Source organism: Pelobates fuscus, chromosome 6 (genome assembly GCF_036172605.1).
Source record: "Pelobates fuscus isolate aPelFus1 chromosome 6, aPelFus1.pri, whole genome shotgun sequence".
Classification (NCBI taxonomy): domain Eukaryota; kingdom Metazoa; phylum Chordata; class Amphibia; order Anura; family Pelobatidae; genus Pelobates; species Pelobates fuscus.
In genome coordinates this window covers 278,183,948-278,197,047 of record NC_086322.1, presented here as the reverse complement: position 1 = coordinate 278,197,047, position 13,100 = coordinate 278,183,948, and the positions used below count along the sequence as shown (strand labels likewise).

Genomic DNA, 13,100 nt, shown 5'->3' with positions numbered 1-13,100 from the left:
GAGAAGGGAAGGGGGCTGGAGAAGGGGACAATAACAAACAGAGGGGCTGGGGAAGAGGACAATAACACAGAGAAGGGAAGGGGACAATAACACACAGAGGGGCTGGGGAAGGGGACAATAACACACAGAGAGGCTGGTGAAGGTGACAATAACAAACAGAGGGGCTGGGGAAGAGGACAATAACACAGAGAAGGGAAGGGGACAATAACACACAGAGGGGCTGGAGAAGGGGACAATAACACGCAGAGGGGTGGGAAGGGGACAATAACACAGAGAAGGGAAGGGGCAATAACACACAGAGCTGCTGGGGAAGGGGACAATAACACAGAGAAGGGAAGGGGGCAATAACACACAGAGGGGCTAGGGAAGGGGACAATAACACACACAGAGGCTGGTGAAGGGGCAATGACACAGAGGGGAAGGGGACAATAACACACACAGAGGCTGGTAAAGGAGCAATGACACAGAGGGGAAGGGGACAATAACACACAGAGGGGCTGGAGAAGGGGACAATAACAAACAGAGGGTCTAGTTAAGGGAAAAAAAACACACAGAGGGGCTGCAGAAGAGGACACTAACACGCAGAGGGGCTGGAGAAGGGGACAACAACACACACAGACGAGCTGGGGAAGGGGACAATAGCACACAGAGTTGATTGAGAAGGGGACACTAACACAGAAACAGAAATATGATTATATTTGACAAGTAAAGCACGCCCTACAAAAATCACTTGTAGGTAGAACCCAATACTAACGTGAGAATGTGTTATGTACTTGTGACATTTCTCATCTACAGTTCTGGCCACCTGGTAAGTTTTATTTAAATTATTTATTCCTTGGATGCGTAAACGCCTAACAGTGATATGTTGTGATCTGACAAACTGCAAAATTTAGGCCATGGCATCCCATGTCAAATCAAAAATATTTGGAAAACTCAAGTACAATAACAATAAAACACAGAGGGGCTGGAGAAGGGGACAATAACACACATAGGGTGGGGAAGGGGACAATAACACAGAGAAGGGAAGGGGCAATAACACACAGAGGGGCTGGAGAAGGGGACAATAACAAACAGAGGGGCTGGGGAAGGGGACAATAACACAGAGAAGGGAAGGGGACAATAACACACATAGGGGCTGGAGAAGGGGACAATAACACGCAGAGGGTGGGGAAGGGGACAATAACACAGAGAAGGGAAGGGGGCAATAACACACAGAGCCGCTGGGGAAGGGGACAATAACAAAGAGAAGGGAAGGGGGCAATAACACACAGAGAGGCTGGTGAAGGGACAATGACACAGAGGGGAAGGGGACAATAAAACACGCAGAGGCTGGTAAAGGAGCAATGACACAGAGGGGAAGGGGACAATAACACACAGAGGGGCTGGAGAAGGGGACAATAACAAACAGAGGGTCTAGTTAAGGGAAAAAACACACAGAGGGGCTGCAGAAGAGGACACTAACATGCAGAGCGGCTGGAGAAGGGAACAACAACACACACAGACGGGCTGGGGAAGGGGACAATAGCACACAGAGTTGATTGAGAAGGGGACACTAACACAGAAACAGAAATAGGATTATATTTGACAAGTAAAGCACGCCCTAAAAAAATCACTTGTAGGTAGAACCCAATACTAAAGTGAGAATGTGTTATGTACTTGTGACATTTCTCATCTACAGTTCTGGTCACCTGGAAAGTTTTATTTAAATTATTTATTCCTTGGATGCGTAAACGCCTAACAGTGATATGTTGTGATCTGGCAAACTGCAAAATTTAGGCCATGGCATCCCATGTCAAATCAAAAATATTTGGAAAACTCAAGTACAATAACAATAAAACACAGAGGGGCTGGAGAAGGGGACAATAACACACAGAGGGTGGGGAAGGGGACAATAACACAGAGAAGGGAAGGGGACAATAACACACAGAGGGGCTGGAGAAGGGGACAATAACACACAGAGGGGCTAGGGAAGGGGACAATAACACACAGAGGGGCTGGAGAAGGGGACAATGACACACAGAGGGTGGGGAAGGGGACAATAACACAGAGAAGGGAAGGGGCAATCACACACAGAGCCGCTGGGGAAGGGGACAATAACAAAGAGAAGGGAAGGGGGCAATAACACACAGAGGGGCTGGGGAAGGGGACAATAACACACAGAGAGGCTGGTGAAGGGACAATGACACAGAGGGGAAGGGGACAATAACACACGCAGAGGCTGGTAAAGGAGCAATGACACAGAGGGGAAGGGGACAATAACACACAGAGGGGCTGGAGAAGGGGACAATAACAAACAGAGGGTCTAGTTAAGGGAAAAAACACACAGAGGGGCTGCAGAAGAGGACACTAACATGCAGAGCGGCTGGAGAAGGGGACAACAACACACACAGACGGGCTGGGGAAGGGGACAATAGCACACAGAGTTGATTGAGAAGGGGACACTAACACAGAAACAGAAATAGGATTATATTTGACAAGTAAAGCACGCCCTAAAAAATCACTTGTAGGTAGAACCCAATACTAAAGTGAGAATGTGTTATGTACTTGTGACATTTCTCATCTACAGTTCTGGTCACCTGGAAAGTTTTATTTAAATTATTTATTCCTTGGATGCGTAAACGCCTAACAGTGATATGTTGTGATCTGGCAAACTGCAAAATTTAGGCCATGGCATCCCATGTCAAATCAAAAATATTTGGAAAACTCAAGTACAATAACAATAAAACACAGAGGGGCTGGAGAAGGGGACAATAACACACAGAGGGTGGGGAAGGGGACAATAACACAGAGAAGGGAAGGGGACAATAACACACAGAGGGGCTGGAGAAGGGGACAATAACACACAGAGGGGCTAGGGAAGGGGACAATAACACACAGAGGGGCTGGAGAAGGGGACAATGACACACAGAGGGTGGGGAAGGGGACAATAACACAGAGAAGGGAAGGGGCAATAACACACAGAGCCGCTGGGGAAGGGGACAATAACAGAGAAAGGGAAGGGGGCAATAACACACAGAGGGGCTGGGGAAGGGGACAATAACACACACAGAGGCTGGTGAAGGGGCAATGACACAGAGGGGAAGGGGACAATAACACACACTGAGGCTGGTAAAGGAGCAATGACACAGAGGGGAAGGGGACAATAACACACAGAGGGGCTGGATAAGGGGACAATAACAAACAGAGCGTCTAGTTAAGGGAAAAAAACACACAGATGGGCGGCAGAAGAGGAAACTAACACGCAGAGGGGCTGGAGAAGGGGACAACAACACACACAGACGGGCTGGGGAAGGGGACAATAGCACACAGAGGTGATTGAGAAGGGAACACTAACACATAGAGGGGCTGGTGAAAGGGACAATTACACAAAGAGGGTAATTACAAGGTCATTACAAGATTAGCTAACTTTAAAATTAACAAGTAGTTTTCATTTTTTTTTATTAAGTACATAGTAGTTAGATTACATTTTTGCACAATAATATATATTTTTAAGTATATCTAATTAAAGTTTCTTGAATGCAGCCTTATTTGATTACAGCTAATTTAATGCTGCCTTCCTACATGAAAATGTTCCCCACCCTCCCCCCGATTTAAGCTTTACTTCCGAAATCAAATTGTTTCATTACTATAGACTTCGTTAGTAAGTTAAAGAAAAAAAAATCCTTACTTAGTCATTACAAATAATGTATATAATTTAAAAACTGTGAAAAGAATAAATGTTTTCAATAGTCATTTCCTTCTTCCTCTTCCTACCATTGTCAGTCAGATAAGATTGCGAGAGATACTTAACGTTCCGTATATATTGTCAAACCGCTGAAAAACAGTTTGACAAAAAAAACCTAATGATGCTGATGGACTGACATTATGTCTCCACTATGGTTAGTGCATGAATCTACATTATCGTCATGATGGGAATACATAAATGACAACAGTGTGACAAAAGAGTGTATTGGGAGAAGACCTGAACACGCTAAACTCATCATGGAGAAGATGTCATCCAAAATGGTATGGATTTCAGTGGGGGATGGTCTTCAGCTTTAGTCTTTAGATCCGCCGATCCTCTTTAACGCAGACACAGGACAGTTGTAGAGTTGGATAATGTGAGGCTTACTTAGTTGTTTTTTGCACGATTTGCATTTTATGTTAGAGTTGTGTTTCCTTTATTTAATAAATGTAGTCCTGTTTCAATGCACAGTGAGTTTCTTAGTTGTTTTTCCTTCTTGTTAATGCTTCTTTTTCGGGTTACCGAACAAATGCGAAAACTTTCAAGGTCTTTCATCTCTCCCTAGAAGTTTAGGTGTCAGCCCTGGACACCTGAGATTTGTGTGAGTTTCTGATGATTTTATCTTTGCACATAAACATCACCATAAAAAAACAATACATTTTTCATAATAGATTCCTAAAACAAAATTTTTATTTTAAAAGGGATGCTCAAAGTTCCACAGAGATGTATGCTTATTTTATAGTTTATAGTGCATGAAGTTCCCCTGTTCTTGACTCGAGAGCTGACTATTTGCATGGATTTGCAGCTGTAATGCAGGCATTTGTAGCTATAAACCAACCATTTTCATATCTCAGACAACCGAAGAGGTGCACACGCTTGGCCCTGCTATCAGATACAGTGTGCTACATTCAATAAATTGAAAACAGAGCTGTCAGTAAGTTGATAGCAGTGATGATATGATTGCTATCAATCTAACTGACTCATTTAGCTGAATTGATGAATGAAAAAAGTTGCCTGGGGCTGAACTTAAGAGGGGTTTATGTGATAGGTTTAAAACCCATTGACCAGAAACAGAGAGTCTTGATTGGAGGAGCCACTTCCTGGCCTGAATGAATCTCATTATAACTGCTGCTTGACTGCTGATTTGCATCAGTTGCAGGGGATGTAAATATTTATAATTTATTTTAATAGTAATTTTTTTTTTCATTTATCTATGATCTGGTATAGCTGCTAAATAGCCATAAAACACATCAAAAAAGATTTATATAAGCTATTTTGTAGCTAAAATCGTACCACAACGGTAATTTGATTATGTACATCTAACTAAAATCCTACATTATTATTAAGATAAACATTATTTTTAGAACAAATTGTGGAAAAAAGTATCTACACTTTTATTCAGATACATTTTGAGCTATCTCTACAGTCATTTAACAACTCAACATTGTGACATTTATAGTCAAAAGTCTCACCGACCTGTAGTTGATGAAATAAATGTAATTAAAAATACAGGATTTTTAGCACATTGATCACTATTTGTTCATAGGGTTCATTATATTTCAATATGGAATGACTGTGCCTGCAAAAAATGGATAGAGGTGTATAATGGCAGTTTACAGCTCAATGTGTCAGTGTCTTCCTCATTAGTAACAATCAATCATTTTCTCAGGGTGTGGCAAATGCTCTATTCCGAATTAGAATGCTACAACACATGAATAAGAGCTTTAGTTGTTTTAGTCATTACATAAATCCTCCCATCGCCTTTAAAAGCCTGTTAACGCTCAATGAAAGCCTGTAGATTATACGACACCTAGTGCTTTTATAAAAGGAAAGCCGTTGGCATAGATCCTTCGTACTTCCTTGCTCAAACCGTAGAGTAACTGTAACTATTATTCCTATAAAGATAAAATAAATATCTTCTCCAATATGAGCCACAGTGTGAAACAGATGCAGTCTAGATCTGTCCAAGGAGGTTGCCAAATTTCCCAACGAAGCTCGTCAGTTCATCACCATGGAAGTTTCAAAAATGTCCACCACGGAAGTCGTCACAGGGCTCCAAGTGTTCATGGAGGCTCAGGAGGCAAAGGGATTTCTCTCTCTCTACACAATTCTTCTAGTTATGGACATCGCTCCGGACATGCTTTTCAGGCAGGATTGAAACACGATGGCTTGTTTAGTTTTAACGAGAAGGAAACCATGAAGAGTCTGAACGACCGATTGGCATCCTACCTAGAGAAGGTCTGCTCACTGGAGAAGGAAAACACCCAACTAGAGAGAAATATCCGAGAATGGTATGAACAAAATCAACCCAGCGCATTGCCAGACGTTAGCAAATACTACAAAATCATTAAAGAACTCCAAAGCCAGGTAATTCAAAACTTTAAAAAAATATATAAATAATTTGTTAAAGATATATTTAACATTTACATAACAACTGTAATATATGGCAATATATATTTTTGACTTTTATTTACATCCATAAATATAAGGGACTTCTCCGGGAGTCAAAAAGAAAAATGCATCTGAATATATTATTTTTTAATGAAAATAGCATTATGAAATATTCTTAAGTGTTATCATTATCGTGTGTGATCATGTATGATCATAAGTCATGTGCCAACTGTAGACGGGTCAAAATAGACTGCAATGGATCATACACTAGTACCAAAACATATACAAAGAGTAACTTGTGCATTTCTAGAACCAGAAATTAAGAATGTGTGTATGGAAGGTGTATAAACTCATATTTAAAAAAAACAACCAAAAAACATAATTTATGACAGAATTATCAAATGATATATTTTGGTCAATCCATAAACCTAATCTAACCAGACAGTGTGGGTTAAGGTACTATAAGTTAGGACTTGGGCACCTACTAGTCACTGTCCTGTCTAACTCTAGTCCTATGGTATATAGATAACTGTATTAAAGGTACAATTGGTAAATATTATGTTCATATACATTAATAATTGTATGTCTTGTTCAAGTTTTAGAATGTGCTTTTTGGTAAATAGTTACACAAACCTTACAATCACTAATTGGTAGGTATTCGTGTTTCTACACTATTTTTACTAAAATGTTTGTAAGCACGACCGCACTAAGGATACTGATTAATATACTCTATACTTAAAGGGACACTATAGTCACCAAGAATAAAGAATGCAAGATCATTTTCTTTGTCTTAACCTGTTGAACAATAGCACAAGCAATTTCAGTCACTTTGATGCTTATTTGTTTGAAAATCTGTCAAAACAATCTTCAATGGAAAACATTGCACTGTGATCGGGCAGACTTGAAAAGAAAATTCTAGTGAGGGTTCAGCTTCTTAGACATTTTAAATACAGTATAAATTGTAAGCAATATTCACTTAGCAGCAAATTGAGGTGAAATGAGAAATTAATTGTTAACTTGATAATAAAATAGCCAAGATGTGACGATAGCTGAGATGGGGCTTTTTTAAAAAAATCAGCTGTTTTGGCCTAATTTTGTTCACTAAGGCAAGAAAAACAGATAATTCTAAAAATGAAGTTTCTTGGGAAACTTTTAAGAAGATGTATAGGTAAAAGCCAATGTACATTTTTTCACACTATGGTAATGTCTGTCTTTTAGATTCAATCAGCTTATTCAGAAAATGCTAGAATCTTTCTAGAGCTGGACAATGCAAAGCTGGCATCTGATGACTTCCGGAGCAAGTAAGTCTTTTAACCGTCTCATGGACAAAAAGTGATAATCAAAACAATTCAGGAAAGGAAGCTAATGCATTAATGAAATGTACTAAGGGAGCTCCTCACAAAAGAGCATTTTAAAGGTTTTGTAAAATACATTTTATTTAATGAGAGCTATAACTACTTCAGCTCAAATGTGTTCAGCATTACAACGGAAGATTTTGTTGCATTGCACTCAGTAGAATTCTTTGCAACCTCTAAATGGCAGAAAAAGATTGGTATTATGGTGAAACAATGTCTGGGGGGCCCTGCTGCGTGTCCTTGCTTTAGCCCAAAGACTACTCTCATTTAGATTCCTAAAAATATTCACGGTTATTTAATAAAGTCCACATTCAGTTTAGCCCGGATAGCAAAAAATCTGAGACAAACTAAGAGCATTTAGACATATACATCTGGACATAATCCATTAAATTTATTAAGCTCTGAATTATAGAAAAAAAAAGATTGTTTCAGACATTCAAGATCTATTTAAGTGGCATTTCGGGTCTGACAATTTTCCTCCATGCCATAGTTACAGGGAAAAGAAGGACGAAAAGGGTGCGAAAATTGACCAATCAATTTACTGTAAAATATATACCTATATATACCTAATACACATACTATGTACACATTTTGCAGTACACTAATATAGGTGCATTTTCTATACAGGTTTACAGATTATGTGAAAAAGGGTAATCAATAGAGGGAAATAATCAAGGAACAAACAATCTATACACATACACATTAATCAATTAATTAATTAATTAATAAAATATATATATATATTTTAACTGATTCTCCTTTTATCTGGTTGCTTCTCACTTGATCTCTGAATAAACATAACATTTAGTAGCTGTCCCCTAACCATCAACTCATCAACTTCAAATCACAAAAAGAATAGTTAATTTGTTTTGTGATTAATTCGTGTAGCATTTCAGAGGTGTATACTTGGTAGAACCGCCGATCACCCTAAAATCAGCAATTTGTTTAAAAACCGAATTAAATAAATTTGGAAAATATGCAAATTCTACTCTCTGCACAGGATTTGTACTTATAAATTGTTGAGTTTAAAGACGACATGGTGAAAATCACCATAATCTCTCCCACCCTTCCCATTTGCGTTTAGTAAATATCAGAATCACAAATCCATGAAAAAAGTGATTAGCACCACATTTTGCTAACCGAGACTGTTTTCTGCTTTTAGTACATAATTCGGTTTACCGCATATGTAGTAAAATTCAGTTAAACATGATTTCTCAGGTTACTTTGAATGAGTAACACAGTTTAAGAACCTTATTTGCTTAATAAGGGCTGCCTTCCCGTACTCCCTAATACATTCACGTCACTTCTTTCTCCCAAATTAAAAGGACACTTTAGGCACCCAGACCACTTCAGCTCATTGAAGTCATCTGGGTGCAATGTCCCATGTCACTTGACCCTACAGTGGTAATTTTTGCAGTTTCTGAGATTCGTTTTAACCCCTTCAGCGACATGGGATGGGGAGCGGGAGGGAGGGGGGTACTGTAGGATTCTACAGTGCCAGGAAAATGGGTTTGTTTTCCTGGCACTAGAGAATCCCTTTAATAATTATGAGGCTCGAAAGCATTCCAGTAGCGATGATAGACCTATGCTAAGATATATATTGGAGTACCCCAAAAAACTGTTTTGTTTTTAACCTGTACTTTAGATACAAGTATATCAACATATGGTCTAGAAGATGTTTTTTATTGGTGTGCTTTTAACTTACTTTTTTATTTTCTGTTTTGTTTTTAAGATATGAGATTGAGTTGGGCCTGAGCAACAATATCTCATCTGATGTCAAAGGTCTGCACAGGGTCCTAGAAAGACTGAATATAGAAAGATGTGACTTTGATATGCAAGTTCAGTCTCTTGAGGAGGAGCTGCAACAGTTGAAGAATAACCACGAGGAGGTAATGTTAGTAGAGGGGATCTTCAAATAACCGGCTCCCAGATGTTAACCAAGTATAGATACGTGTATTTTTGACTGGAAAAAGCTCATGAAAGTCACAGTTCACAAACAACTGGAGGTTCTATATTTAAATATGGTACAGAGGATAAGGCAGTAAAGGAACTCTCCAAATGCACTATATAAGTTTTAAAAATCATTTAGTAACCATAATTTTTTCTACCTTTTCACCACGCAGGAAGTGAATGGTCTGCGTGCACAGCTGGGACTAAGAGTGAGCGTGGAAGTGGACGCTGCTCCAGCTATAGACCTTAACCAGTCCTTGTCTGAGATCCGACAGCAATACGAGAACCTCATGGAAAATAATTTGCGAGAAGTTGAGAGCATATTCCTTGCAAGGGTAAGTTGAATTTTACGATATCTGCATTTGCCTTGGAGTAGAGAAGTGCGTACAGATCACTTAAATAACTTGTATATTTTCTTCTGCTTCAATATAAAATGTATATTTTCTTATGTTCAAATTATTATTTTATTTTTTTAGACTGAAGAACTGAGTCATGAAGTGGTATCTGGTGCTGAACAGTTACAGTCAGTAACTGTAGACCTTATTGAATTAAAGCGTACCCTGCAGACCCTCGAGATCGAACTACAGAGTCAATGGAGCCTGGTAAAATACAGTCTTTGCTTCTCTATTATGCATTTATAAAAACACTATCATATGGTTCAAAATGGCTGCTTTTTTTTTTTTCCCGGAGGAAAGTAATTCTGAAAAATAATAACATCATGCGGGTTATTTTACTATACTCCATTATACATAAACAAATATGTATGCCTAGACCCAGAGTGCATTACAAACAAATTTTTAGCAGTAGGAAGATTTTTCATAAAAGTTTTTGGAATGTTGCTCACCATCTCGAAAATGATCAGCAACAGTATAAAAAAAGAATTATGGTAAACAAAACTTTAGCAATATTTTTTTTGTACTGCCCAATCATATCTCAAATGTTATCAAAAACACAATATATTTCTGTTTTTTAATTCCCATAGAAAGAAACTATGGAAGACATATTGGTGGAAACTAATGCCAGATACAGTTCCCAGCTTTCCCAGTTACAAGAGATGATCAATCACATAGAATCTCAGCTTGCTCATCTTCGATCTGACCTAGAACACCAAATAGTTGAGTACAAAATTCTCATGGACCAGAAGAACCACTTGGAAATGGAGATTGCAACATACAAGCGCTTACTGGAAGGACACGATATCCAGTACGTATAAGAAAATACTCTTTATATTATAAAATTGTTAGAGAGGTTATAATTAATAATACACAAATCTATCTTAGGTGTAGTGCAACACAACATTACATGTTGATTACTGCCATTATTCTTAGGTTTCTGAGAAGAGGTTGATAAGCTGAAGGCCGTTTTTGGCTAACTGTAGACTATAACTGGGGTAGGCAAGCTGTTGCACTCCAAATGTTGTGGACTACATCTCACATAATGCTCTTACATCCATATTGCTGGAAAAGAATCAGGGGAGATGTAGTTCACAACATCTGGAGTGCCGAGGGCTGTCAACCCCTGGTCTATAACATATTGATGCTATCCTGAAAAAAGATCTCCATGTAGGTTATGTTGCAGCTGGCCAATTCCTCAAAGCTTAAAGGGTTAGTTCAAGCACCATGTCCACTCCAGGATTTGGAAGTGGTCATGGTGTAGCTCTGCAGAAGCCAGATGTGGTTTATCTGCCAGTGACAGAGACTCAGCACCTGGTGTGACTTAGGTAAGAAGCAAGACATTGCAAAATGGTTTGCCCCCTTAATGGGGAATAGCACCATAGAACTCCTTGTATCAAAACCCAAAAAGTGAGTTATGATGTTTGGAGTAACCCTGTAAGGTTTGATAATTGCAAAAATTAAACAGTTGCATACCTATGTTGAAATTTAATACAAAAAGAAAACCATGATTAAATTCATCACAAAATAATGAAATAATCCTAAATATTTTTCTTACTATTCAACTATCTAAAAAGTCAAATTTTGTTTTGAAACATTCTTGATTGTAAATGAAAAACCTTTACTGAACAATACAATCATATCAACAAGATATAGAAAAATATAGTGAAATATCCAAGTAATTGATTATTTTGTAATTTTTATAATCTATGCATTTTTTTCTCAACAGTGTTTCTGGACAACATGACAAAAATGGTAAGACCTACAACAAAAATGTAGCAATGAATACAATATAATTAAAAAGTGACAGTAATCCATGTTGTACACAAAGGCAGGAAGAGTCTGGATTCCCTTTTATTTGCTTGATCATGATGCATCAAAAAATTAATAACAAATATTTTATTATCTCAAACACTAAACCTAAATTAAAAAATAAATAAAGACAACTCTGATAATGGTGATTATTATTATTTCACTATCCTTAGCTTAATTAGAAACAGAAAATATTGCCTATATACTTACGTATCAATCAATGAGGCAAGTTTTACTTGGAAGTAGCGTTATTGGACCATTCAAATATCTTTTTGATCTTGTGTGAGAACCAAGTTTTTAACTGTGGAATAGTCTATACTTCCATACAGTGGAGCCTGATGAAGTTTAAAGATGTATGGGAGCTTGACTCTAAGTCCAGAATTTGAAGCTACCTCTGACTTTCTTGAATCTGCTCATTTATACCCATAAAACAATAGAAAGTAATGTCCTGTTCATCACAATCAACCTGTAGACAGATATATTTTGGGAAAAATACTTTAAAGAGGTCTAGCTCATGCTATTACCTAATGGATGGCCTTTAGAAATCCTGTAACACCACAATACACATGTCTGGGAGGCTTATACCAAGAGACTAGGGCATTTACAAAAAAGACAAACAAACAAAAAATAATATAAAATTTTTGACTTGACTAAACTGGTTTATTTTTTTATTTATATAAATTCGGGGGTAGGGAGAGATGGACAAACCCACACTGCATCAACACAATTTTTAGGTTGTAGCCTCCTTATGTCATCCATGCACACACCAGTGCACCGATGGTTAACCTAATTTCTTCTTCGCTCATCTTTCTTATATTAGAGCCATAATGACGGTGTAATTTTAGTTAGATGGACAGCAGTAATATGGGCAATATCTGGCGCTCAAAACATCTTAAACTACTTGTGTTTCTTTTTCCTCATCACCAATGTTTTATCTTCCAGAATCGAACCAAAATGTAAAGGTTCAACGCATCACACAGCATGTTCAGCAGGCCAAACATTAGGTGTTCCGAAAACATTGTGGGCCCCACCGTGAAGGAACAAAGCATCAAAACTACTGATTTGGCATATTCTTCAATCTGTTTCTAGAGAGAATCAATTAGCTTATTCATCCCTTCTTGTGCTTTAATGTTTGTTCAGTTAACTAATTAAAAATTCTGTTCAAAGCAAATTATTGTCATGTAGCTTTAATATACATAGTGATAACCTTGGACTATTCAATACATATTGCATATTTGTAATATAGATAGCAGCGTACGAAAAGCAACAGATATTTAAGATTGCTTTAAAAAAGAAAATATTTCTATATATTGTGATCAAGGTGATAGAGTGGAGTACTAAAAAATAGTCCAAGTGCAATTATTCTTACCCTTTTTAAAATGATATATCGCGGGTACACATTGAATTAATTAGGAAGGAAACAAAAAAAAAAAATATATAGTGTAGATGTTAATACACATAGAACTTGAAATAATA

The 13,100-nt window shown here is 37.9% G+C and overlaps 1 protein-coding gene across 1 annotated transcript; it reads left to right on the top strand.

Moving 5' to 3' along the window:
• Positions 1 to 5,536: 5,536 nt before the first annotated feature.
• Positions 5,537 to 12,814, top strand: LOC134614947 (keratin, type I cytoskeletal 19-like). Its single transcript, XM_063459232.1, has 8 exons — positions 5,537 to 6,091; positions 7,334 to 7,416; positions 9,203 to 9,359; positions 9,594 to 9,755; positions 9,897 to 10,022; positions 10,403 to 10,623; positions 11,542 to 11,567; positions 12,567 to 12,814. Exons 1-8 carry the CDS (start codon positions 5,651 to 5,653, stop codon positions 12,626 to 12,628), a joined length of 1,278 nt encoding a protein of 425 aa, XP_063315302.1. The 5' UTR covers positions 5,537 to 5,650; the 3' UTR covers positions 12,629 to 12,814.
• The last annotated feature ends 286 nt before the right edge of the window (positions 12,815 to 13,100 follow it).

Excerpts from the sequence above, each read along its gene's own strand:
- LOC134614947 (XM_063459232.1), top strand. The coding sequence starts at position 5,651 with ATGAGCCACAGTGTGAAACAGATGCAGTCTAGATCTGTCCAAGGAGGT. Across the intron at positions 9,756-9,896 it reads AGAGCATATTCCTTGCAAGG|ACTGAAGAACTGAGTCATGA; the intron begins GTAAGTTGAATT and ends TTATTTTTTTAG. Across the intron at positions 11,568-12,566 it reads TGGACAACATGACAAAAATG|AATCGAACCAAAATGTAAAG; the intron begins GTAAGACCTACA and ends TTTATCTTCCAG.